The 25,825-nt window shown below is 38.2% G+C and overlaps 1 protein-coding gene across 1 annotated transcript in view; it reads right to left on the bottom strand.

Moving 5' to 3' along the window:
• The window catches only part of LOC132044585 (MADS-box protein J2-like), a 34,494-nt gene extending 17,845 nt beyond the window's left edge, over window positions 1-16,649 (bottom strand). Inside the window, exons 1-2 of the mRNA XM_059435080.1 lie at window positions 16,276-16,649; window positions 10,430-10,508 (exon numbers count right to left, since the gene is read on the bottom strand). Coding sequence (XP_059291063.1) covers window positions 10,430-10,508; window positions 16,276-16,460 — 264 coding nt within the window. The 5' untranslated portion in view covers window positions 16,461-16,649. The remainder of the gene's footprint in view (window positions 1-10,429; window positions 10,509-16,275) is intronic.
• Window positions 16,650-25,825: the final 9,176 nt, after the last annotated feature.

The raw sequence follows: 25,825 nt of genomic DNA, 5'->3' as shown, positions 1-25,825 counted from the left end.
GACGCGGACCGGGAGGTGATCGGGCGACGGACATGACGGTTTGAGGGCCGTGATTTCTGACTTGTAATCCTCCCGAGTTCTTCGGGTCACGGCCGCGGAGGATCCCCGGGGAGTTTATTCGGCGGATGCGGCGTACGTTGCGGTTAATTAAGGCTTCGAGGCGGGTCTGTCGGCTGGCTTCATATCGGTTGCATGATGTAGGCGCTGGTGGTACAAGTCTGGGGAGTTGTCTAGGGGCGAGGGTGCTCCTCCGGCGGTGTGGGATGAGTTTACGAGAGGCCTTTCTTGGCCACTTTACGCCTCCGGAGATGCGGCGAGCTAGGGTTGACGATTCTGCGGTTGAGACGAGAGGGCGGAATGTTCGAGGTATAGTCTAGAGTTCGACTCACGGCCGGATATGCACCCACTATTGTAGGCGATATGACCGATAGGATGCATCGATATGTGGTGGGGTTGGATCGTTATTTGGTTGACAGCTGTATGGTGATGGCTTCCCGGCCCGGGGATGGATATTGCACGGGTACAGGCGCATGCCCAGGGTATGGAGGATCGACATAGAGGGCGTCAGCCCGACAGAGATTATGACAGGAGCCAGCCCAAGAGGGCTAGATCAGCTGGTTATTCCGGGGAGTCTCGAGGCAGGCAGCCTCAGCAGCAGCATAGTAGATATCCTTCCCAGCCAGCACGGAGTACACCCCCACAGTTTACGGGTAGGAGACCGGACAGTACAGGGTATTCAGGAGCAGGTCAGAGCTCCAGGGCTTCGGGTTCGCAGGTGGACAGAGGTTCCGGTCAGTCGAGGCCACCCATACCTCGGTGTTCTCACTGTGGGAGACATCACCCTGGAGAGTGTTATCGTGCTACGGGTGCTTGTTTTTCCTGTGGCCGTCAGGGCCACCTTATGAGAGATTGTCCGCGTGGGGGTAGTCCAGGTGGTGCGGCTCGGCCCCGGGGTCGATTCTTTGGTTCATCGTCCTCTTCTGTAGCTATGCACCCTGTGGGGCAGGGTATGCCGACACCAGCAGGCCGCGGTAGAGGCCGTGGCGGAGCTTCCGGTTCTAGCGGTCCTTCGAACCGCATATATGCCTTGGCTAGCCGACAGGATCAGGAGGCGTCACCTAATGTGGTTACAGGTATATTATTGATCTTCTCCCGAGATGTATATGCATTGATAGACCCAGGCTCTACTTTATCGTACATTTCTCCCTTGTTGCTAGTAGAATTGGGATAAAACCTGAATCGATAGAACCGTTTGAGGTAGCTACACCGGTAGGAGATTCTGTCATCGCAAGGCAGGTATATAGAGATTGTTCGGTAATTATATGTGGCCGTTGCACTAAAGCAGATTTGATAGAGCTGGATATGGTAAGAATTCGATGTTATTATAGGTATGGATTGGCTAGCTTCTTGTTATGCCAACGTTGACTGTTAGAAGAAGGTAGTTCACTTCCGATTCCCAGGAGAACCAGTTATAGAGTGGACAGGAAATACAGCATCGCCGAGGGGTAAGTTTATTTCATACCTCAAGGCAAGAAAGATGGTTAGAAAGGGTTACATTTATCATCTGGTTCGTGTACATGACTTGAAAGCAGAGGCACCGAGCCTCGGTCGATCCCGTGGTTAATGAATTTCCGGATGTATTCCTAGATGAACTTCAGTGTCTTCCTCGAGCGGGAGATAGAGTTCACCATAGATGTGTTGCCATACTCGGCCTATATCTATTATACTCGGCCTATATCTATTCCTCCGTACGAATGGCACTGAGAATTGAAAGAATTGAAGGAGCGGTGAGGGATTTATTAGAGAAGGGCTTCACTAGGCCCAACACATCACCTTGGGGAGCGCGCGGTATTGTTCGTGAGAAAGAAAGATGGGTCGGCTGCGGATGTGTATTGATTATAGGCAGCTGAATAAGGTAACCATAAAGAATAAATATCCCCTCCCCAGGATTGATGATTTGTTTGACCAGTTGCAGGGTGCTAAGTGTTTCTCGAAGATAGACCTGCGGTCAGGCTATCACCAGGTGCGGGTAAGAGAGGCAGATATCCCAAAGACTGCATTCAGGACCCGATATGGGCATTATGAGTTTAGAGTGATGTCTTTTGGGCTGACCAATGCTCCAGCAGTGTTTATGGATCTGATGAACCGAGTATTCAAGCCGTTCCTAGATATGTTCGTGATTGTATTTATTGACGATATTCTGGTCTATTCACGACCAGAAGAGGAGCATGCAGATCATCTGAGGGTAGTACTTGGGGTGCTCCAGCACCAGAAATTGTATGCTAAGTTCTCTAAATGTGAATTCTGGTTGACTTCAGTTGCATTCTTGGGGCATATTATTGGAGCTGATGGCATCCGAGTTGATACACAGAAGATTGAGGCCGTAAAGAATTGGCCTAGACCTACGACACCTACTGAGGTACGTAGTTTTCTGGGGTTAGCAGGATATTACAGGAGATTTGTGAAAAAGTTTGCTTCGATTTCAGCGCCTTTAACGAGGCTAACTCAGAAGGCAACTAAGTTCCAGTGGACCGATGCTTGCGAACGAAGCTTCCAGTTGCTGAAAGAGAAGTTGACTACAGCTCCAGTTCTGACTCTTCCTGAGGGACTGGACGGTTATGTTATTTATTGTGATGCTTCCGGTGTTGGGCTAGGTTGTGTATTAATGCAGCATGGCAGAGTTATAGACTATGCCTCCCGGCAGCTCAAAAAGCACGAAAGGAATTATCCTACTCATGATCTGGAGCTAGCAGCGGTAATTCATGCTTTGAAGATATGGAGACACTATCTATATGGCGTTCATGTTGATATTTATACGGATCACAAAAAGCCTCCAAAAGATATCTTTAAGCGAGAAAGGAGTTGAATTTGCGGTAGAGAAGGTGGCTAGAGTTGCTGAAAGACTATGATGTTTACATTTTATATCATCCTGGGAAAGCCAATGTTGTAGCAGATGCACTCAGCCGTAAGTCTATGGGCAGCTTGGCGGACGTGCAGCCAGAAAGAAAAGAAATGGTTCGCGAGATCCATCAGCTAGCTAGTCTTGGAGTCCGTCTGGCCGATTCTGGAGATACTGGGATTTCTGTTCGAGGAATTGCTGAATCCTCTATTATGGAAGAGGTAAAGCGACGTCAGTATGAGGACCCTGTTCTGGCACAGTACAGAGATGCAGCCCTTGAAAAGGAGAAGACCCCGTTCGAGATTACACCTGATGGAGTATTACTACATAGGGGCAGATTATGTGTACCTGAGGTTGCAGGGCTGCGGCGACAGGTTATGGGAGAGGCACATTATGCCCGTTATTCTGTTCATCCGGGATCAACAAAGATGTATCATGACCTCAGATGCTTGTACTGGTGCCGAATTTGTTGCTCAGTGCCCGAATTGCCAACAGGTTAAGATCGAGCATCAGGAGATGGAGATTCCGACTTGGAAGTGGGAAATAATTAATATGGACTTCATTACAGGCTTACCTCGCACTCCACGGAAGTATGACTCCATATGGGTTATCATTGATAGGCTGACAAAATCAGCCCATTTCCTTCCAGTCAGGACTACTTATTCAGCTGAGGACTATGCCAGGTTATATATTAAGGAGATAGTAAGACTTCACGGAGTTCCCATATCTATTATCTCCGACAGAGGTGCCCAGTTTACAGCTAACTTTTGGAGATCATTTCAGGAAGGATTGGGGACACAGGTGAGTCTTAGTACAGCATTTCACCCTCAGTCTGACGGACAGGCCGAGCGTACTATTCAGACGCTAGAAGATATGTTGCGGGCCTGTGTTATTGATTTCAGAGGTAGCTGGGATGATCATTTGCCACTTGTTGAATTTGCTTATAATAATAGCTACCATTCTAGTATCCAGATGGCACCGTATGAGGCTCTGTATGGCAGGAAATGCAGGTCACCGATTGGCTGGTTCGATGTTGGTGAAACTAAGTTAATTGGCCCAGATATGATTCAGCAAGCAGTTGATAAAGTGAAACTCATTCGGGAACGGTTATTAGCAGCTCAGAGTCGACAGAAATCATATGCAGATAATCGACGTCGACACTTAGAGTTCTGGGTTGGTGACTGGGTATTTTTGAAAGTGTCACCCATGAAGGGTGTTATGACATTCGGCAAGAAAGGAAAGCTCGGTCGAGATATATTGGGCCTTATCGGATCATCGTAAGGTAGGCAAGGTTGCCTATGAGTTAGACTTACCGATTGAGAGAGAGCGCATCCGGTATTCCACGTGTCTATGCTTCGCAAATGCATTGGTGACCCTTCCGAGAATATTTCCGTAGAGATATCCGGTGACGGAGGAATTATCCTACGAGGAGCGACTATAGCCATACGGGATCGTCGAGTGAGGAAGTTGCGTACTAAAGATATGGCTTCCGTTAAGGTATTGTGGCGGAACAATAATAGGGAGGAGATGACACAGGGAAGTCAAGAGGAGATGAAGAAGAAGTATCCCCACTCATTTTCGATGCCTACAGGTAATCTAAATCCCTTACTTGGTTATGTTGATTGATGAATGAACTGTGTGTGATAGCTATAGAAGAAACTCCCCCAAAAAATGCTTATAAGACCCTGTAGGGCTAGTTTAACATTCGAGGATGAATGTTCTAAAGGGGGGGGAGGATGTTATCCCGTATTTTGTACATTGGGACATTCCGAGCTAACTGTGATAAGTTAAGGACAAGACTATTTCGGGATACGAGGTAAAGACTCTTAACCTCCGATTTTGTTTTAAGGCACAAGTTGCTTATGATTTTATTGGCATGGAATATTAAGGAAAATTTGGGGTTAAAAGTTAATTATGGAAAGTTAATAATTCATGAAACAAAGGCCAAGTTGGCCGTGTGGCATAGGTGGGTTCCCACCCATGGCTTGGCCAAATTTAATTGATCCAAGCCATGTGTGGGGCATGGGCCACTTGGATGAGTTATATAGGCATACAATTGATGACAAGCAAGACAAATTATATTCATCTTTCACCTTAGAAACTTGGAGAACCTTGGAGAAAAAAAAGAAGAAGCCATATTCGGCCATGGTCTAGCCGAACAAGGTCCATGAAACATTGATCAAAAAAATATTTTCTTCTAGCAATTCAACCAATTGGAAGGTCCTTGTTAACGTGAAATAGTTGTTGGAGCGATCAAACCATTCGTTTTTACCATTTACAACCCTAGCCAAGTTGTGGAGTTAAGTGGAAAAGGTAAGGTTTAATCTTCTTTTTCATATGTTATGGATCGTTTGTGTGTGTTGTAGAGTGTATAAATGGATGAAAATCATGAAATTTGTGTGTTGGGGTGGTGGCCGAATATGGGCTGTTTTGTATGGCAAGGAATGAACTAATTTTATTTAGTATTTTGGTTGTTGTTGTTGTGGATGCTATGATGATAATGAAAGTTTAATGATTCAAGTTGAAGTTGTAATCGTTGTGGGCATTTTAGAAGCCAACGTGATTTGTATGTAGTTTTTATATTTATGAGAATGATATTGTTAGAGTGTGGATTGTTGGTGTAGTTCATGAATTTAGGAGAGAGGAATGTGTTGTTGTTGTGCTTGTCGGGTTTGGGGAGGTTTCGGGTGGAGTGATGTTTTGGTTGGGTTGTTTTGAATATTGTGCGGGTTGACTTGAATCTTGTTTGAATGATCTCGGATTAGTACTTGAACATGTGAGCGTTGATTACTTACTTATCTGTTGAGTCTGTAATGATGATTTATATGCATATGGTTACTCACGACTCTGCTCGTGCATACTGTTGTTACATCTTTCGCCGAGTCCCGGGCCGGTTATATCATCGTGCGCACTATGCTATATTCGGAGTATGATGTGTTATGGTTCGCGAGTCCCTCGCTAGAGGGCCGGGTACCGTATATATATTCAGTGTTATGATGTGTTATGGCGTTATGATGTGTTATGGAGATATCTTTGGGTTACGGAGATATGAAATCTTCTCGGAGCATGATGTGTTATGGCGCCAAAGACGGGGTGGCGACCATGTTCCACGAGCCCCACGCATGATTTGTGTTTCAAAAGTAAATGTTTTGGCATTTTGGATATTGTACTTATTCTCTTGCTTCTCGTTCCGGTTATGATCACATTTCTTGTATTTCATGCTTTGCATACTCGACATATTCCGTCTCGACCTTCTTTCTTCGGGGTCGCGTTTCATGCCCGCGTACGACGCCCACTTTGGTGATCCGCCAGCTTAGGACATCTACTCTACTATCTTGGAGTGCTCCTTTGTTCCGGAGCCTATATTTTGGTACAGACTCTTCCGTTGTATATGCATATATCCATTCAGGGGTACGGCGGGGCCCTGTCCCGACATATGATTTTGTTGCTACTTTTAGAGGTCTGTAGACATATATGTGGGTTGTGAGTATTACTGTTCAGTTGTGTTCGTATGATATATGTTTTGGGCGGTCCCACTCGCCGTGGCAGCCTCATCGGCTTGCGTATGTACATATTTTGGGACGTTGTGCTTTATGATAGCCTTTGCAGCCTGTGATATCTATTTGTACATGCGACACTTTGGAGACGACGTCTGACCTTTGTATATGTATAAGCTATTTGTATGCTGATTCTGGTTATTGGGTATGTACGAGTGTCCAGCTCGGGCACTAGTCACGGCCTACGGGGTTGGGTCATGACATAATCTTTGGAAAAGAACCTTCATATAAGCCCCTAAAAGTATTTGGACGTCTATGTTTTGCTAAGTCCTGTGACAAAGATAAGTTTGGGTCCAGGAGTCGTTGATGTATTTTTATTAGATATCCTTTCGGGAAGAAAGGATGGCATGTTTATTAGTTGGAGACTGGAGATATTTTTGTGTCTCGTGATGTCACTTTTGATCAAAAAATCTTCCCTTGTGCTAGTATAGTAACTGCCCCCAGACTATCACTTCGCTGAATTCTCCTACTATGCAACATGCCCACTCACCCTCTATTGACTCAAGGGGGAGCGTCGATATTGAGCCTAACGCCAATGAAGATAGTAGGGTAGAGATTGTTTCTCCTAGTCCTACTCAGGAGGAAAATAAGAACACAAGTTTGCCTATTATGGATACACAACCTACTACTACTATTGTGGATGATGCTTTTGGTCGGGGATATCGGGAACACAAAGTTTCCAGTAGACTGAAAGATCATGTTTGTTATATAACTTAATGTCATGTTACTCGCTGCACAAATACCCCAGCGCAAAGCTCGTCACCCACTAGTTCACAGTCCTCAGGTATGCCGTATCCTATAGTTAACTTTGTGACTTGCAATAATTTTTCTTCTAGGCACAAGTATTTTTTGACGTACCGTAAACTGCAGGAACTGAACCCACAACGTTTTTTGATGCTGTGCGCGACCCTCTTTGGTGACATGCTATGAAAAAAGAAATTGATACACTGGAAAAGAACGGTACATGGACATTGGAGTCTTTTCCTCCGGGGAAAGAGGCGATCGGATGCAAATAGGTGTATAAGATAAAATATAATTCCAATGGTACATTTGAGCGGTTCAAAGCTCGACTTGTGATTTTTGGCAACAACTAGGTGGCCGACGTTGATTATAATGAAACTTTCGCTCCGATGGCGAAAATGATAACTATACGAGTTTTCCTTAGCATTGCTGTAGCTAAAAAATGGGAGTTGTATCAAATGGATGTTCATAATGCATTCTTGCATGGTGATTTAGATGAAGAAGTTTATATGCAACATCCACATGGATTTGAGACCTCGACTCAAGGGAAGGTGTGTCATCTCCCAAATCATTATATGGATTGGGACAAGCTCCAAGAAATTGGTTTGCCAAACTCGCTACTGCTTTAAAGACATTTGGTTTTGTTCAATCATAAGCGGATTACTCTTTATTTTCTCATATAAAGAATGGTTTGACACTACATGTTCTTGTTTATGTCGATGTTCTGATCATTGTAGGAGATGATTCTGGTGCTATTACTAACTTCAAATAATATTTGCATCGGTGTTTTCACATGAAAGATCTTGGGCTTTTAAAATATTTTTTGGGCATAGAAGTGGCCAGAAGTACAAGTGGTCTGTTTCTTTGTCAAAGAAAATATGCACTCGATATTTTGAGTGAAACTGGTCTTCTTGGTGCCAAACTAACGAGTTTTCCTATTGAGTAAAATCACAAACTCGCGTTGGACAACGGTAATGATTTTGCTGAACCTGAAAAATATAGGCGCTTGGTCGGTCGGTTGATTTATTTGACCATCACTCATCATGAGCTGTGCTACTCAATTCATATATTGGCTCAGTTCATGCATCATCCGAAGGAGAGACATTGGGAGGAGGAAGCACTTCACGTAGTGTGATATTTTAAAGGCAAGCCAGGTAAAGGAATTTTTTTATGAGCTGATAGCAATTTGCTCTTAAATGCATATTGTGATTCAGATTATGCAAGTTGTTCGGTAACACGACGCTCTATAACTAGTTATTTTATTGTATTGGGAAATTCACCAGTTTCTTGGAAAACCAAGAAGCAACATACTGTCTCTCGCTCCTCAGCCGAAGCGGAATATCATTCTATGGCAACAACGGTGTGTGAGTTGAAATGGCTCAAGGCTTTGTTATGATCCTTCAGCGTCTTTCACAAGGATCCTGTTCGGTTGTATTGTGACAGTCAAGCTGATCTCCATATATCTGCAAATCCAGTTTTCCATGAGCGCACGAAGCACATTGAGGTTGATTGCCACGTCGTACGTGATGAAATAGTAGCTAGTCATATTGTTGCATCTCATGTGCACACTTCTCAACAACTAGCTGACATATTTACTAAGGCGCTCGGGAAGCAACAGTTTTTGTATCTACTTCGGAAGTTGGGCATTCGTGACCTTCATGCTGCAACTTGAGGGGGAGTATTAAGAAGATGTACCATAAGTGTAAATAGGCAGTGGAATATTTTAGGAAGTTGTATATATTTAGGAGACTATTACCTTATTTACGATAGGTTTTCTTGGTTAGCAAGGTTTAGGATTTGTATATATATTTGGGTTTAGCCTTTTCAATTACAACATTAATTCCTTCAAACTTTTTCATAATATAACTTAAAGTCATATTATACTATTCGGGGAAAGAGAGAATACATAAATACCCCTCTGGAGATGACACATTTTTTCAATAAGACACCTTAACTTTGCGGGGGTCCTATGACCCCCCTGAACAGCTTCAAAATAGTATATATTCACCCTTTTTTCGATCAACCCCAAGTATAAGAAGATCTGTGCAACTCACGCACCAATCATCACTTGCCACGTGTCAAATTGATTTTTAAATTTTTTGATTTTTATTTTTCCTATTTGATTCCTTTTCTTTCATTTCTTTTATTTTTCTTTCCCCCCTTCTTCTTCACCTCAACTTCCCCCCACCTTAGCCACCCCATCACCGCCACTGCCCCACCAATTCCACCATAGCACCACCGAAAGTTGCCAAACCATCACCAAATAATTAAAATTAGCACCAAACCAAATGTGAAATTTAAATCAACATCTATCCAACTTCTTACCCCCAAATCAATATCCCTTAACCTCACCACTTTCAACCTCCATTTTTAGGAAGGAAAAAAATTAATGAACCCAACTAAAAAAAAAAAAAGAATAAGATAGAAAACAAAAGTATTGTTTTTCAAACTGGCCAGAATTGGAAGAATCACCATTCCATCTCCAATCAAAATAGCATTAACGATCACCAAATCAAACTTTGAAACTTAGAAATCACCTTCAAGCCACCATTCCATCTCCAATGACTTACCCCAAGCTCCATAACAAAAATCAAAAGCAAAAAAAGACAGAGAATAAGGACGATTCGGAAAAGTCCATAGAAGAACTATCTTGAAGAAACAGAGGAAAAAACAAAAAGAAAAAAAAGGGTAACCAATTGGGTCTTCTTGGTGAAGAAGATAAGGAAAAAAAAAATATTAAATAAAATAAATAAAGTAAAAGGAAAAGGTATTTTTAATGAAACAAATGCTGAAAAAAAAAAAAAAAAAAAACAAAACTTAACTCACGCTCTATTGGAGAGTGAATACACTCTATATGCCACGTGGGCTCATAAGGGGGTGATAAATCCACTGTAAATAAGATTAAGGGGGTATTAGGACCCCGCAAAGTTTAGGTGTCTTATTGAAAAAAGGTGTCATCTCCGGGGGTATTTATGTATTCTCTCTTCGGGGAAACGATTGCACATTTGTGACCTCCATCTTTTTTCACTTAGCAACTATTAGTTAGTACTAATTAAGGACTGTAACATCTCAACAAGTACTAGATATCCTCTGCACTCTACACAACAATTGCAAATGTTTAAAGAGACTAGTAATGCAAGTATACACCAAGTAATGGTAGTAATATCCTTGATAGCTTATCAAATCATACAATCATAGCTAAAATATACAAGATAAAGTAGACAAATAATACCTGAGTATCATTAGTTGATTGCATCGAGTCCAAAGACGCATAACTGCACTGTTGATACTTTTCAAGTGTTGCCATCATGCTTCAACAATTTTATGGAAAAAAAAAACACAATTAGTCATTTTCCTGGACCATGTTAAAGCTGCCATTGTTGGATTATATATAGTCTCACATCAAGTATAGACACGCATCCGGAGGGGTCTAGAAGGTTTTGCACCACTCCACGTATAGCATTAAAATTCAGGTTGGACGTTCAATGCTCAAATTCTTTCACAAATGCTGGGGATGCATGGTAAAATAGATAAAGCATCATCACCAAAAGCAAAAAGGAAAACACTATCTGTCTAAGGGTGTGTTTGGTAGGGCTTTTTCATGTTTGTTTGGTCAAAAGTTTTGAAAAACATTTTCTCAAGGAAAATCAGTTTGTTAAAAATGAGAAAAATGATTTGCCTCGTAAAAGTAGTGAAAACAAGCTCTATAAGTGGCATATTACACTAAGGGGTCATTTGGTTGCTGGTTAGAGGATGCAGGTATTAATAATGTAGGGATGAATTATGCAGAATTTAGTTATTCATGTATTAGTTATTCGATTTTTTACCCAGCATAAAATAATACTCCTCCCATCCCAATTTATGTGACACTTTCCTTTTTAGTCAGTCCTAAAAAGAATAACATCTTTCAAAATTTAGTAACAATTTAACTTCAAACTTCTCATTTTACACTTGCTGAAATGATTTATAGCCATAGAAATTTATATTACTTGTTTTAGACCACAAATTTTAAAAGTCATCATTTTTCTCTTAATCTCCGTGCGCAGTCAAATATCTGCACATAAATTGGGACAGAGGGAGTACATAAAGTTGACTCACAACTTATACATGTTTTAGTTATACGAGATTGTAAACTGGAATCAAACATTATACCTGGTGTGCAAAATTTTATGCGTAGCTACTAAAATGCTGTCAAGGATGGTATTAATTAGTTATGCGGGCTTTAATACATGAACAATTCACTTTTTAATTAACTAGCAACCAAACGACTCTTGAATGTCTCATCCCCACCCTCCAACATACCTTACCCTCACTCCCACCCCTACTCTCCCATAATATTTGCCTAGATTACATGTAAATATTTTTGAGATAATATTTTGTCTACAAAAACATTTCACGCGTGGACAATATTTTCTTTCATACCAAATGCACCCTTAAGAAAAAACTGCCTCTAAAAGTTATAAAATGTCGTATACTTAAGCAATCGAGTTTTTTAGATGAGAAAGCATAACTTTGAACACATTAATTAGTAATTACTCCTCCCATCTCACATGTGTTGCACTTTGAATGGCACAGAGGTGAAGATATATGAAAAGACTTTTAAAATCTGTAATTTAGTATAAAACATATATATTTGTGTGAATATAAATCATTATAACAAATCAACTCCTAAATTTGTTAAAATGTAATCAGATTTGTATTTTAAATTTTGGGATGAGTTTGTATGTATATTTGGGACTTGTCGAGATGGTCAGGGTGGAAACTCGAGGGCTCAAGAGTATTTTGGCTCATGTTGAACTTAATTAAAATTTCATATTTTTTGTCAGTGTTTGGTGCATCGTGATTGCAATACCAGACCCCATGATCGCGAAAGTTTACCCGGCGGTTTGACTGGTCTATGGCATTTTGTGTTTTACGGTCGCGAGGAGAAGGTGTGACGTTGACCAACTAGTCAACTGTTCTCCTTGAACGCGAGGTCCCAACCGTAACCGCGAAGAATCTGGAAAAGTTTCACTTCATGACCATCATGGACTCTTTAACAATCGCGAAGATAGGTTAGATCTGGTATAATTAATTAAATTCCTAAAATTGGGAGATTTTGACCTAGTTTATTAATTGGGTAAGTTTGAGATTGACGTAGCAATTGAAATCAAAATCAATACACGATTGTAGAATTGAAATCCGTGAGTGTATAGGTAACCTGTCGATGTAATTTATTCCGAGTCTTGATTGGGTTGACCGACGGTTCACTTTAGGGGTTAATTTTGACTTTGACTTTAACTATCCAAAAAGATTTCTGAAATAGACCATCTAACCTAATTGATGCATTGTTTCATATTTTTGGGTAGATTGAGGTTATTGGAGGTCGTTCAGGAGGAAAATTGGATAGTGCTAGGTTCGAGAATTTCACCGACTTCGATGTGAGTGAGATTTTAACTTTTGGATTACTTGTTTTCAAAAAGCATGACTAGAAATGTGCATTATTGATTGTCTGCTTTCTAAATACTTGGTACATTATTGGGAGAGCGCGTACAAGGTCATTTCTAATACTTTGAGCTACGCTTCATATGTTATACTGATCTTTTATAACTATGCCATGACTTTACAGAGATTTAAAGCACGACTAGAACTGTTTTCAACAAACTAAGCATCGCATACAATAGAATTCATTGTTAAATAATGCTATGGTATTTGGCATCATTACATGCATTGTTTTAGCTTGTATGACAATGTATAATGTGTTTCTTGTACTTTATTGTGCATTTTAGCTATTTGAATTGATATTGATATCAATTTTATCAGTTTATCGAATTCGTACTATACGCGAGGACCTATGAATTCAGATCTAATAGATCTCGAGTATCCATAAGGAGCTATATGATTTTGGTCCAGTGGATTACAGGCTATCCACAAGGCCCACAAATTAGATTGACTGGTCTAGTGATTCTAACCCACGAGAGCTCATGGTTGGCTTACGATGTGGCTTGACTTGTACATGCTTCTACATGTTATACACACACACACACACACACTCTATTGTTGTTGCATTCATGCATTATTCAGAAAGACTTTCTGTGAGGGTAAGATGGAGAAGCGCGTCAATATCTCACTGGGCTTAGGCTCACCAAATTTCACTCACTTCTTTGTGCAGATCTGTTTACTAGTGTTATTAGGCCTCATTGATCTTGTTCGAGGTGTAAAGAGTTTCCAACACGTGTGAGCTTGCCACAGTTTAATCGTGGAGCAGCTTCTATTCTAGTTCTTTTATTTTCGAACTATGTATTTCCAAACGTATGTATTTATTCCATGTTAGGTGCTCCTTGACATTTGTATTATCAGGTTTTGGGCATTTCGGTCATTGAATTCCTACTTAAAGCTTTCATTGTTATGAGATACTATTTTATCTATGTACGTTATGAGATTTCTGAGACAATAATAATGTCTCCTTTGGGCTTATTATTGATGGTAGTGGCTTTTTTAGTTCAATGCCATGGCTTTGATTTGGATTGTGACACACTTGATATCTGAGCTCTAGGTTCAATGTCTTTGAGTCAAGGGTATCCTAGTCGAGTCTTGTTTAAAGATATGTTGTCGACCATGTCTATAGATAGGAGGTTATAACAGCATTTTCGGAAAGTTTTCCGTCGTTCTTTCATTTTAGAGTTTGAACTAAGGTCTATTCCTTGAATGTTTTCAACACAGATGGTGAAAACAAGATCATCCCCTAGAGGACCGAATGAGGCACCACCAGTGCAGGCATGGTTAGGGTATGTGGTAGGACTAGAGCACAGGCCGGTTCTTAGACTACTCAGCTTAGGGTCACGACTGCTAAGGCTACTAGAGGTGGGTCCTCGACTACTAGGCGAGCTAAAGTAGCAGTTAGTGGCACCTGAGATGCAGTATGCTCTCGTACAAACTACCGTTTTTAGTCCTACCATTACTCTTGTAGGGATGTGGTGGTAAGACTATTGAGCGTGTTGGAGTCCTATTCTCCTCAACCAGTTGAGGTGCCAGTGCAGCCAGTTACTATATACTAAGGCCTAGACTACCACTGGTGCACAAATTCCTACTGTTATTCCTATCTCAGCAGCCAATTCCAGCCACTTAGACTTTGGTCCAAGTTCTAATTGAGGCTTCCTAACATGTGGTACCATTGGGTGGAGCAGGACCTTCTTGTACTGCCGGTGATGATAGTGTGAGAAAGATCGAATCTTTTATGAATTTTTTTCCTCCAGAGTTTGACTGTACTCCAACCACTACAATCGCTTAGAGGTTCATAGAGAAGCGCGAGAAGATCCTTGTTACCATGGGTGTGGTTATAAACTTTTGATGTGACTTGTGATCTTAAATATATTATAACGTTTATGTGGCTATAAAAATTTCGATCGATTTTGGTAAAGCTAAAATTAGAAGAACTCGAGAAATTTTGACTGAATGATGAAACAAATTATAAAGAAGAAAAAGATTGAACAATCACTCTATGATGAAGATAAAGTTTCATCAAGAAAATATAAAAATATATTATTCTTTTTAGAACAAGTTATTAAGAAAATGAAGCCAAAGAAAGTGAAGCGTAGTAGATGGCTATGTAGAATGCTACGGTTGTTTTCCACATATGATTGTTGCATGTGTTATTGTGATATTATAGAGATAGGTTTTTTTTTTAAAAAAAAAATCCTAAAAACAAATCAGACAGAATGAGAGATGTTCTGAAGTTCTTCCACAACTAGTTTTACATGCCATTTTTGACTATTTTAATCTGAAAAATAATTGTTTTAAAACTTGCTTATTCCTTTATTAAATATTCAAATAAATCAAACCTTGATTAGCAAACTTCACTCCGTTTTACTTATTAAAATATGAAGCATGCTCTTCAAACAAAGTGTTCAATTTATACGTACCATAGACATACAACAATTATCGTTTGTTTGAAATATGATTATGCTGGAAAAAAAGGATATCAGATCTTGTCAATTAATTACATTTTGGAACTATTTTCTTTTTTTAAAGATAAATTATGTTTATTTGAATTTGCTTAAAAACCATTGCAGAAAATAAATCATATATTTCTCATGTGATGATTCTTAGAAGTATACAGTACGGCGTGACAGAAGATTATCTGCTGGATAATTACCTTCGAATTTAGTTAATATTATGTTATTGATTATGTTATCTTCACGATATTTAAAGCTATTTATCTTTATCACCCTGCATAAAAGCAGCCTTTTCTCCCTTCTTGGAAATCAATAAAAATCAGAAGAGAGTACTAGCAGTTTTGCACCGTTAAAAAATGACACATCTGCAAATCAAATCTTAACAGTGAATTGGTTACCCTGGAAAATTCTTAATTAGGTTTTCAGACTTTTGTTAATTCCTTATTAGCAAGGCCTTAATCACTCGCTAATTTTCATCCAAAAATCCATTAGATGAGCAAAGTAATTAGTAATCTAACACAAACGTCTACCGTCAAAAGATTTTTTTTTTTTTTTTAAAAAAAGATAAAAATAAAAAAGGAAATATGAATCCACATGCAATCTACAGCGCAAGAATCAAATTGATGAGAAAAAATTAATTAAATTCTTAAGAAGATTATTTTATACCTCAACATGTACTAAACATAGTAGAAAAAATAAAGATAAACCAAATCGATCTTCTTATATAGAGAAAAGAAGTAGATCTTCAAAGGTATGAAGGAAACTTAGTCAAAAAAAAATGACTCAAAGTATTTGCTATCCCTTATAACTAAATCTTGGGAATGAAGATAGAGGATTTATCTAACAAATATAGTTGTACGTAAACAAATATAAGGGATAGTACTAGACCTAAATGGAGAAAACATTTAGATCTTGAACAAAATTGAGGAGAAAGAGAAGTTCTTAAGCTGGAGTTAATTAATGAAATATAAAAAACGAAACAAAGTTTTTAAAGACAGCAAATTAATTTGCTACTTTAATACAGAACTTTCACAGATAAGGGTTTAGTAAAAGCACTACGTTTATAGACATAAAACACACACCAAAAAGGTATAAACAAAATAGACACAAAAACATTTAGACACACACACATATATGGATATACCTGGAAGTGCTGCAAAATTCATAGAGTTTACCACGGCTAGAGAAGATGATAAGAGCAACTTCAGCATCACATAAAACAGAAAGTTCATAAGCTTTCTTGAGAAGTCCATTTCTTCTTTTAGCAAAAGTGACTTGCCTGTTTATTTTGTTCTCTATTCTCTTCAGTTCTACTCTTCCCCTTCCCATTCTTTCTCTCTCACAGAAGAAAGAAGAAATAAGTGTAGTTGCTATAAGTATTATTATTCCCCTCTAGGTTAACAACTGAACCCACTTTTGCTAGTATGTGGATATAAAAGAGTACCCAAATTTAGTGGAAATGAGTGACATGAACAGTGTGATATGAAAGGGGGGAGAGAGAGAAAATGGAAGCCCTGATATGCCCTATCTTTGGTCACTTTACTATAACCAGCTACTCTTTCTTATCTAGCATGGTTGGTCAATTTTCCTAAGTCTTGCTTATCTTGAAAAGTGTATTTTTTGTAGGTTCAGAAGTATTTTTCGAAAAAGTATTTTTGGAGAGTAGCAGTGTGTTTGACTAAATCAGTACTTTATGCTTGGCCTGCTTTTTTTAGCTTTTAAAAAATAATTTCCACTACTGTTCAAAAACACTTATTTTTTCTCTAAAAGTTTTGACCAAACACCTCAATTTTAAAAATATACGCACTTTTAGCTTCCTAGAAGCCTGGTCAAATAGCAAGCTATTAAACTTGTTAAGAGTCCCACATCGGCCTTTAAGAGATATGTGGTCTCTTTAATATGGTGTGGGCAATCCTCCTCTCAAGATCTAGCTTTTGAGATTTAGTTAGGCCTAAGATATATCATACTAACTCATTCGATTTATTAAGTTTAAAATTTATTAGTTATACTTAATTTTATGATTAGTTTACTACATAGACGAAATTCAAGTTGAAGCTAGTGGATTTTGATGAATTCATAAGTCATCGTACATCCGCTCCAGCCACTACGCCAGCTTCTGTTTAGTAAAAACTTATTCACATGATATTTATATTAAATCAAATATTTTAAATCTTAATATTTATAAATTAAACTGAGAATACACATATTATATACTATGTTAAGCGTTAAATGCATATAGTAATAAAGATACATTTTTTGGACTCATTGACCGATATAAACACCAAGTGCTCGTAACTTTTTCTCTCAAATCTCTGCCCTTCTAAAAAAGCCCAATCAACTTGGTATGTATTCTCAAACAGACAACTACTAATAAACATACAATAGATATACACTAGTAATAGATTTCACCTGAGAACTGAATACTAAAATTTTACCGTTTAAGTTATACATTTTTATACCCTAAAAAGTGTATATCTATATATGTAAGAAATATGTCCATGCGAATATGTATTTATGTAAAGTTATAAGTATAGCCACTTGAAGCAAAAGGGGCACATGGAGTTACTCTATATAAGTAGCTACAGTTTATACCTAAAGAAAGAGGTATGTTTGTATATTACTACTTTCCTGATGTTTTCACTTTTGTGGTTTTGGGTAAATTAATGTTTCACATCGCGATACATCGTATTACCTATTGGACATGAATAACAACGTCAAAGTACAAACTTAAAGGTTACATTCTGTACCTTCAGTATACCAAACGTGTCGATTGCCTCCCTTACGAGCCTTTTTTTTTCTTTTTAAATTTTTTATAACGTTAGAGGGATTATGAAAAAAAAATTACATTAGAATGATATGGAAAATTAAACCTAAATCTCCCATTGGCACGGCTGTACGTTTTGGCCCTTGCCAGCTATATTTTTTTTTGGCCAAGCTCGGGTTTTCTTTTTTATTTTTTCTTTCCAATTAACTGTGGCAAAATATTCCTTTTTACTCTAAAAATAGAAAATAAAATATCACTGCTTAATGTTATGGAAAAATATTTTTGTTGCGTTAGTATTGAGAAACCGAAAGAGATAGCAATTCAGGTTTTGTGTAGCTTAAGTGCAAATGTTAGCTGCTATGTATTGTAGTCCTAACGAGCTAGTAATTGAGATAGGATCATAGATATAGCTCCACCAAGAGTCTTAGGTCTCATCTCAATACACTTAATGAAGGTCTAAATTTTAATGAAAGTTTATTATTTCCTAAGCCAGAATCTTAATCATCTTAACCATTAAATTTGTTTCTCCTTTTTAGTTTACAACCACAAAATGTATCTGAATAATTAAGGTCTATTTCAAAATCTTAATATCATTAAGATGTATATTCAAAATTTTTTGCAAAATAGAAGTTCACACTGTTCCATTCACTTTCACCACTATAACCATCGCCATCACCCGCCATTATAACTATTACCACCTACAAGCACTATCGCCGCCAATCACCACAGTTAGTCGTCACCACCATTTACAATCATCACACTAACCACCACCGTTACAATCATTGATCACTAACGACAATCGCCATCATCAACCACTTTTGCCTATAACCAACTGTTGGGAAGAAACAAGCAATAACCAAATTGCACGACGAGGTAACAACGGAAGAAATACCCAAGTCAAAGCTTCTCACACTATTTGAACCAAGAGAAGACAATAAACACTAGCACAAATGGAAATCCGGACAGCAACTATACCACAACAAAATAGCAAAGCAAGCAAAAGTAAATCAATATAAGAGACACTAAATTTACGTGGTAAAACCCCTTCAAGGTGAAGAGGAAACATCCACGGGACCTCCGGCCCACAAAAGCTTCACTAAAATCAACAAGAGTTACAACAATGTTCTCCAAATGGCTACAACATCAAAACCAAACACAGAGCAACAATACATAAAAGATAGCACCAAAACTAGTGAAGAAAGGAGAGAAATCACCCCCAAAAATGAGCTACTATTCGTACTCGAAAACTGGAGCTACAGACCACAAAATCCGATCTCCACCGTTGAAATCCAAGAACCAGATGTTGAGAACCCTCAGTTCAAATTTTAGCATGATCCAACGGTTAACAAATTGGAAAAACAATTTTAAGTGGCCTGATGTGGCTGATTTTTACTGGTCCGAAAATCACCTCTTCTCTCTCAATTTTTCTCTCTATATGGCTGCTATGAATTCACTCTTGTGTTATAAAAATAAGACCTAAGTTGATCCTATATATAGAGGATTTTAGGGCAAAAGTGGCCTGGTCCAAATTGGATTGGGTTTTATTAATCCAATTCCATATAGGAAGGAAAAACCCAAAAACCCAACAGTTCTCCCCCTCCTGACTATGTGGAGGAGACCTCCATCCCGGTGATCATGCAACACCCTAAATCTAGACTTGCAGCCAAGGCCAGAACAACGCAAATGGATGATATCTTCACAACTGGAGAAAAGATTTCATCAAAATCAACTCCCTTCTTCTGATTAAAGCTCTTGACAACCAATCTAGCCTTGTACCGTGGAGCTAGGTTACCATCTTCATGTTTCACCCTAAAAACCCACCTATTTTTTTAAAGCATTTCTGTCTCTAGGAATCATAACCAGATCAAATGTATGATTATCATGCAAGGATTTAATCTCATCATGCATAGCATCAAACCACCTTTCTTTTTCTTCACTATCCATGGCTTCATCAAAACTTTCAAGTTCTCCCCCGTCAGTCAAGAGTACAAACTCATTGGGAGAATAACGAGATGAAGGTACAGTACAAACTCATTGGGATAATAACGAGATGAAGGTACTTTCTCTCTAATAGATCTTCTGAGAGAACTCTACGAGTAGCAATACTGGAGCATTAACAACATCATGCTGGTCATTCTGAACATGATCATTATCTTCATTATCAACTTGAGCTTCATCATTTTGAAGATTTTCTTCAGGTGCTATAGTCACAGGAACTGGATCAACATCAACTAAGCTCTCACTACTCTGAGAATCAACCTTCTCAGCTTTGTCAAAATCTTCAATTGTCTGGTCTTCAAAGAACACAACATCACGGCTTCTAACAAGTTTCTTCTCAACTGGATCATAGAAACGATAGCCAAATTCGTCTTGACCATAACCAATGAAGATACATTGCCTAGTTTTAACTTCCACCTTTGACCTCTCATCCTTAGGAACATGCACAAAGGTCTTACACCCGAAGACTCTCAGATGAGAATAAGAGACATCCTTACCAAACCAAACTCTCGTCAGGACATCACCATCCAAAGCAACGATGGAGATAAGTTGATAACATAGCGAGCAGATTAAGGCTTCGCCCAAAATGAATCTGGCAACTTAGCATATGAAAGCAAACATCTAACCCTCTCAACTAGAGTTCTGTTCATCCTCTCTGCTAAACCATTTAACTGAGAAGTCTTTGGTGGAGTTTTCTGATGCCGAATATCCTGCTGTCTACAATAATTATCAAAAGGACCAATGTATTCACCACCATTGTCTGAGCGGATGCATTTTAGTTTCTTCCCTATTTGTCTCTCAACCAAGGCCTGAAAAGTCTTGAACACATCAAGTACTTGATCTTTGGACTTCAAAGGAAATACCCAGAGTTTGCGAGAATGATCATCAATAAAGTCACAAAGTAAAGTGCACCACCACGATAGCTTACTTTAAAAGGACCACACAAATCAGAATGTATCAATTCCAGCAAGTCAAGCTCTCTTGAAGGCGAATGACTCTAAAAGGAAACTCTTTTATGTTTCCCAGCTAAGCAATGAACACATCTCTTTAACTTTGCTTGTTTCACTCCAGAAAGCAAATTCTTCTTAGCCAAGTTATCAATCCCCTTCTCGCTCATATGACTCAGCCTTCTATGCCATAACTCTAATGAAGTATCATTCTCCACCAAATTTACTGAGTCACCACAACTGGAGCCCTAAAATAAGTGTAAGTCAGATATCTTGTTATCTCGAGCCATAATCATTGAACCTCTAAGAAGCTTCCACTGGCCACCACCAACGGTTTGATCATAACCCTCATCATCAAGCTTTTCTACAGAAATTAAATTCAGATGAACATCTGGAGCATGCTTGACATTGTTAAGAACCAACCTCGAACTGTTCTTACTTTTCAAGCAAACTGTGCTAATGCCAAATACCTCAACCTCACTATTATTGCCCATGCGTAACATTCTAAAATTACCGGGGTATAAGAAGAAAATAATTCCTTCTTTGGCGTGACATGAGAAGTGGCACCTGAATCCACAAACCAAGTAGACTTATCACAAACAAGATTGATATCATTTTTACCACAACCAACAAGAAGATCATTTTCAGCAACAACAGCAACACGATTTTCATTATCGCCTTCTTTCTTTTGCTTTTTCTGATTTCTCTTAAACTTGTAGCAATGATTTTTGATGTGTCCTTTCAAGTGACAATTGTCACATGTAAGATTCTTGTATCTGGAGGATCTTGACTTGCTTCTACTTTTGCCTCTGTCATTCTGACCTTTGAAGTTACTTCTCCAGCTGTCTTCAGTAACCAAAATATCGGAGTGTGAAGTTGAAGAAGACGAAGCTTGAGATCTTCTTCTCATCTCTTCATTCAAAACACCACTTTTAGCATGTTCCATAGTTACGCTATCACTGGGAGCAAAATTAGTCAAAGAAACTCAAAGAGTTTCCCAAGAGTTTGGCTGAGTATTAAGAAGCCAAAGTCCCTGTATTTCTTCATCAAACTTCACACCCATTCAAGGACGCCCAAAAAATCATTGATATGATCAAAAATAGGGTTTCCCTCTTTGTATCTAATATTCATCAATTGTTTCAGTAGGAACAACTTATTATTGCCAGTTTTCGAAGCATAAAGCATCTCGAGATTTTCCCACAAGCTTTTAGCATTTGTCTCATTCACAATATTATTTCGAACATTATCTTCAACCCATTGTCTAATTTAGCCACAAACCTGTAAGTGCTCAAATTCCCAATCCTCATCTTCAATAGACTCGGGTTTCTTAGAAGCAAACACAGGTAAATGCAATTTCTTGATAAATAGAAGATCTTTCATCTTGCTATTCTAAATATGATAATTACTGCCATTTAAGCAAACCATCTTGCTCATATTTGTCTCTATCATTCAAATAGACGATCAACACAACCAAATACAACCACAAGCTCTGATACCACTTTGTTGGGCTAAAATGGTCCAAAGATACTCTTAACATGATGTGATATTGTCTGTTTTGGGCCAAACCATACCAGTTTCCCAAAGCCCTCACATCATTAAGAGTATCTAACACCTTATAAGTAGCTTCTTTTTCTTTTCAGCTACCAATGTGGTACTTTGTTCGCACACCCAACACCAACTACCATCATCATCCACCATCACTATTTGCTATCACTATCATCCACTATAATTATCAGCCGCCACCACCATCAACAACCTGCACCTTTAAGCACTAGTGTCAACCAACATCACCACTAGTTCTTACCTAAAAACAAACCACCATCAGCCAACACCATTATGGATCGGTACCCACAACATCTATCGCCAGGCATGATCACCACCAACAACCGCAATATGTTTTGTTGATATAATATTAGACTAATTTAGTATGTTATTCTAGTTTTATGTTTGGTAAGTCTTAAATAAAAACAAGTTTTATGCATTGAGATGTTGAGACAACAAACAATCTTAATTATTTAGTATTTAGATCTTAACATAACATTTTAATGTTCAGATGTGCATTCAAGTCCACACATTTATATTTTAATGCATATCTTAATATTTGTAATGTGCTTCAGATTCAGACGTCTTAATTCTGACAAAAACAAATTATTCCTAGTTGGACTCAATGTCATAAGACTAAAATCTATATTTATAGAGGTTTGATCCCCTGAATGTAATCATCTCCGATCCGAATATATTTATTGACTTCTGCATGATCCCTAATGACCAAATAGCCGTCGTATTTTTTATAAAATAATATTGTGGCTATACCTTTTATACCATGCACTAATGCTTAAGGTGAGAATGTAGGTTGAATTTTAGAAGATATGATTAATGCTACTTATAGTCAATTTTGTTTACGTAAGAAGAACTTCATTTCAGGTTGTTATAGTTTTAAAAAGATAAACTATGGAAAATAAAGTATTATGCTTATTTACTAGTACTTCATCAATTATGATGACATTATTCAAAAAGAGAAAAAGAAAAGCATCCAATACGCCTTTCCTAAAGATGTATCTAGCTAGAGGCAAAGATAATAAATGCGGGGATGTAAGATCTCTATTTAATACTGTTAAAAAATTCCACGTCAGTGGTTTAAGGGATGAGTGAACTCCTTATATGTACTTAGACAATCCTCCCCTCATAAGCTAGCTTTTGGGGTTGAGTGAGACCCAAGATTCATTTCTTTACATGGTATTAGAGCAGAACTCATCCCAATTATTATTTCTCGATAGTGGGCCCCATATTAAATTACCTACGCACCAGATGTCTAGTCCTGGGCGTGAGGTGGGGTGTTAAAATATTCCACATCGGTGGTTTAAGGGATGAGTGGACTCCTTATATGGACTTGGGCAATCCTCCCCTCATAAGCTAGCTTTTGGGATTGAGTTAGACCCAAGATTCATTTCTTTACAAGTCTTTTCCCCTAATTTACCTACCATAGCCCGTGCTCGTGTTACATAGGGAAAAAATTTATATTGTAACACTTCGTGCCTTCGGGCTAAGCGTTGACTTAGGAGACAGAGATATAATGGAACCACCATGAGGAATGTAAGATGTGTTTTGAAGTACCATTCCATCCACGTAAGGATTGCCAATCGGACCTAAGTACAAGGAGTTATGATTGGGCAACGAAAAGGTCGCAAGCAGTCCGCGGTAAGGATATGCACCGCATATCGACGTGCAGACCTTCGCTCGGATTTCCTAACTCTCTGTTTTCAATATGTGTCCGCATATCGGGCTATACGTTCACATATGCGTCCGCCTATCGGGTTATGTGTCGCATATGGGGTTATGCGACGCATTTCGGAACAAAAATGTCTGTCACAAAAGTGCTAGTTCACTGGTTCGAGATGCGTTCGCATCTGCGACTGCATAATGGGATATGCGTCGCATTCAGTCCTTTTTCTTTAAAATGCATTTTTCGAGAATTTAATTCCATTTTCAGTTTTCCAAGCCCTAAGCATGACTTTTCTCTCCTCCCAGCCTCTCATACCAAGGTAAGAACATTCTGCCAATTTCTAATCAATGCTAACACTAAGGACATGATTCCTAAAAAAAAAAATATATAGGATTTCCAAGGTAATCCATCTCAAGTGATCTAAGCTAGGGTTTTGGGTGGTCCTCGTCAGAAAAGCAAACTACTTCGTTAGATTGGAGCATTTACATGTATGTAGGGTTTCTATCTGTGTGTGGGAATATCTTTTTTTTTTTCCCACGCCACGTTCATCCATGAAAATACGGAATTTCACAGACTTAGGGTTTCTGTTCTAACTCATGATGACCCTAAGCTACATGTATCATGATATACCATGCTTGTTAAGTTATAGTATTTGTATAACCTCAAAACTAAAATGTAGACTTTATTTCACTAGATTTACTTTTCAATTTTTAGAATTGGTTGGGATTGTGCTTTTCAAGGTTAGAATTATTAAGTTATGTTAGAATTATTAAGTTATAATATTTCTATAACCTAAAACTAAAATGTAGACTTTATTTGACTAGATTTACTTTTCAATTTTTTAAAATTAAAAGAATCCATAAGTTATTAAAGTTAGAATTGGGTTTTAAATTCAAAATTAGAATTGGTTGGGGGTTGTGCTTTTCAAATTATATTAAAGTTAGACCCCTAAGTTATTAAAGAGAATTGTTATTGAGAATTCAAAGTTGAATTGGTGGTATTGTGCCCTTTAAAATTTTCGATGTTCAATTTGTAAAAAATGTAAACTTTTTTGACTGTTTACTTTTATATCTATATCTATATATATATATATATATATTTTAATTGTGCTATTTTTTTTGTTCATTGTCATGTAGTTTACTTGTTAGTTGGTTTGGGGTTGTGCTTTTCCCAATATATTAAAATTAGAATCCCTAAAATTATTAAATTAAATTGTTATTGAGAATTCAAAGTTAGAAGTGGTTGGGATTGTGCTTTTCAAGGTTAGAATTGTTAAATAATATTTCTATAACCCCTAAACTAAAATGTAGACTTTATTTGATTAGATTTCTTTTCAATTTTTAGAATTAAAGTTAGAATAAAGTTATTAAAATTTGAATTGGTTGGGATTGTGCTTTTAAAAGTTATATTAAAATTGAATCCATAAGTTATTAAAATTCGAATTGTTAGAATTTAAAGTTAGAATTGATTGGGATTGTGTTTTTTTAATTATATTTTGTTTGAATTCTTAATTATAATATATTTCTATAACCACAATAATTTGTAGGTATATTTTTGTAGATGGATCGTATTTTCACCCCCCCCGTGGGTGACTAGCGCCCCTCCGGGGACCCAAACACATTCAAACGCTATCAAGGTATATCAAAAGCTCCAAGTATATAAAAAAAGGGGGTTCCAAATTTTATAATTTCCGGAAAAATTTCGAAACCTTTGTTTTACACTATCCAAAATAACCGGCCCAAAAAAAACCAAGGCCAAAAAC

The sequence above is a fragment of the Lycium ferocissimum genome, unplaced genomic scaffold (genome assembly GCF_029784015.1).
Source record: "Lycium ferocissimum isolate CSIRO_LF1 unplaced genomic scaffold, AGI_CSIRO_Lferr_CH_V1 ctg4949, whole genome shotgun sequence".
NCBI lineage: Eukaryota > Viridiplantae > Streptophyta > Magnoliopsida > Solanales > Solanaceae > Lycium > Lycium ferocissimum.
Note: the sequence above shows the minus strand (reverse complement) of the source record. Positions and strands in the feature narration are given on the sequence as shown.